Raw genomic sequence first — 1,590 nt, 5'->3', positions numbered from 1 at the left:
CATAGTTCACGCTTATAAATTTTTCCCACGGACTGTCTTTCTTGTCTTGAAGACGGCCTTATTTTTACATCAAAATCTTACCTCGTAGTGGCACCACGACCACGTGTTGTGAAGAAAAAGACGCAAAATTGTACCTTAAAAAAATTAAACTGATATTTAGTTTCAATAAGCTTGGACTTTAGTATACGTGAGTTCTGGATAGTTAATTCTAACGCCCAAACCATGATGATGGGTTGGTTTAGGAAAAAAAGTAAAAAGAGGGAAGCCTAATGATTGCTAAGGAGAATATTTCTGGATTAATAATAAAATGACGGGTTCTACATGATTTAGTTCACAAATTGCAACGCTATATTCATTCAACAGGAAAGCTATTTACAACAGAGTATTTACCGATCGACGGTTTTTTTTTTCGGGACAGGAGAAGGGATTGAGTTGTAGGAAAAATTCCAACTAGGGAGCAGTTAGAATTCGATAACCTATTATTTCATGTCTCGCCAATATGGGGATCCAGAATGTCCATCAGGTGCTGGGGCAGTTGGTTGTTGTGCATGCATACATTTGTCAACGATCCGCTTCTTAGATCACGTAGTTGGCAGCATATCCGAATCCTGGATATCCAGCGGCATAGGTGAACGGAGCTGCGGCGGTGTAAGCCAAAGGAGCGACGGCAGGGGCAGCAGCGACCAACTTGGCAGCCGGAGCAACAACCGGAGCAGCGGCAACGTAGGGAGCAGCAATGGCATGGTTCACGGTGTGGGCGTTGTAGGAGGTGGCGTAGGGAGCCACGACCCCAGCCGTTAGTGGAGCAGCCAACGGAAGGACTCCGGCGGAAGCAGACGAAGCCAGGGCAACGATGGCCAGACAGATCTTGAAAACAAATTATGGCTGTTAGATTTTTTTATAGTTGTTAGAATTATTGGGAACTTACCACAATTTTGGCAGACATGATGCTTGGAAGTTTGGGTTGAGTGAATTCAACTGTTTGAATTGAAGCTGATTGGCAACTGATGACACTTGGCAGTTAAGTAAACAGTTTTATACTATTTGAAAACGCAGTTGGATTTGTTCGGGGTATCGAATAATCAAACAAATAAGTATGGCGATAATATGCATCGAGCATTCTCTTTCCGATTCATCGTTATGGAATGGTTTCGTGGATGGGCCAGCAACGAAGGAAAGCCTGAAAAAATATAGTCAATGAGAAAAGAAAGACGCTTCTTGCATACCAAATGGATTCACCATATCGTCGTAGGACAGAAGTTTTCGCTGACTAGGGATGACCAAAGCTTTTTAATATAATTCAGTTATAAGCAACAAAGGAATTATAACTGTAATCTAAAATCTGGAATGGAAAAAATAGTTGTTTGTTTTCGTGCATAGTCCTAGACATCTTTGTTTTTTATATTTATTTTTATTATTTTAAATTATCACGAATTTGAACTAAACATTTGGGTGGCAATGGATGTATGAGTAAAAAAAAATAGAAAGAAAATGGCAAAAATGACAAAACTGACAAAAATGGCAAAAATGACAAAACTGACAAAAATGACAAAAATGACAAAAATGACAAAAATGACAAAAATGACAAAA

At 39.6% G+C, this 1,590-nt stretch overlaps 1 protein-coding gene across 1 annotated transcript; it reads right to left on the bottom strand.

The window, feature by feature from the left end:
• Nucleotides 1-325: 325 nt before the first annotated feature.
• LOC129757075 (cuticle protein 16.5-like) lies at nt 326-1,060 on the bottom strand. Its single transcript, XM_055754195.1, has 2 exons — nt 929-1,060; nt 326-867 (listed from the first exon to the last, which is right to left on the bottom strand). Exons 1-2 carry the CDS (start codon nt 944-946, stop codon nt 577-579), a joined length of 309 nt encoding a protein of 102 aa, XP_055610170.1. The 5' UTR covers nt 947-1,060; the 3' UTR covers nt 326-576.
• Nucleotides 1,061-1,590: the final 530 nt, after the last annotated feature.

The sequence above is a fragment of the Uranotaenia lowii genome, chromosome 3, assembly GCF_029784155.1.
Source record: "Uranotaenia lowii strain MFRU-FL chromosome 3, ASM2978415v1, whole genome shotgun sequence".
In the NCBI taxonomy this organism is placed as follows: Eukaryota; Metazoa; Arthropoda; class Insecta; order Diptera; family Culicidae; genus Uranotaenia; species Uranotaenia lowii.
The sequence above is the reverse complement of the archived record's forward strand: the minus strand, read 5'-3'. Positions and strand labels throughout refer to the sequence as shown.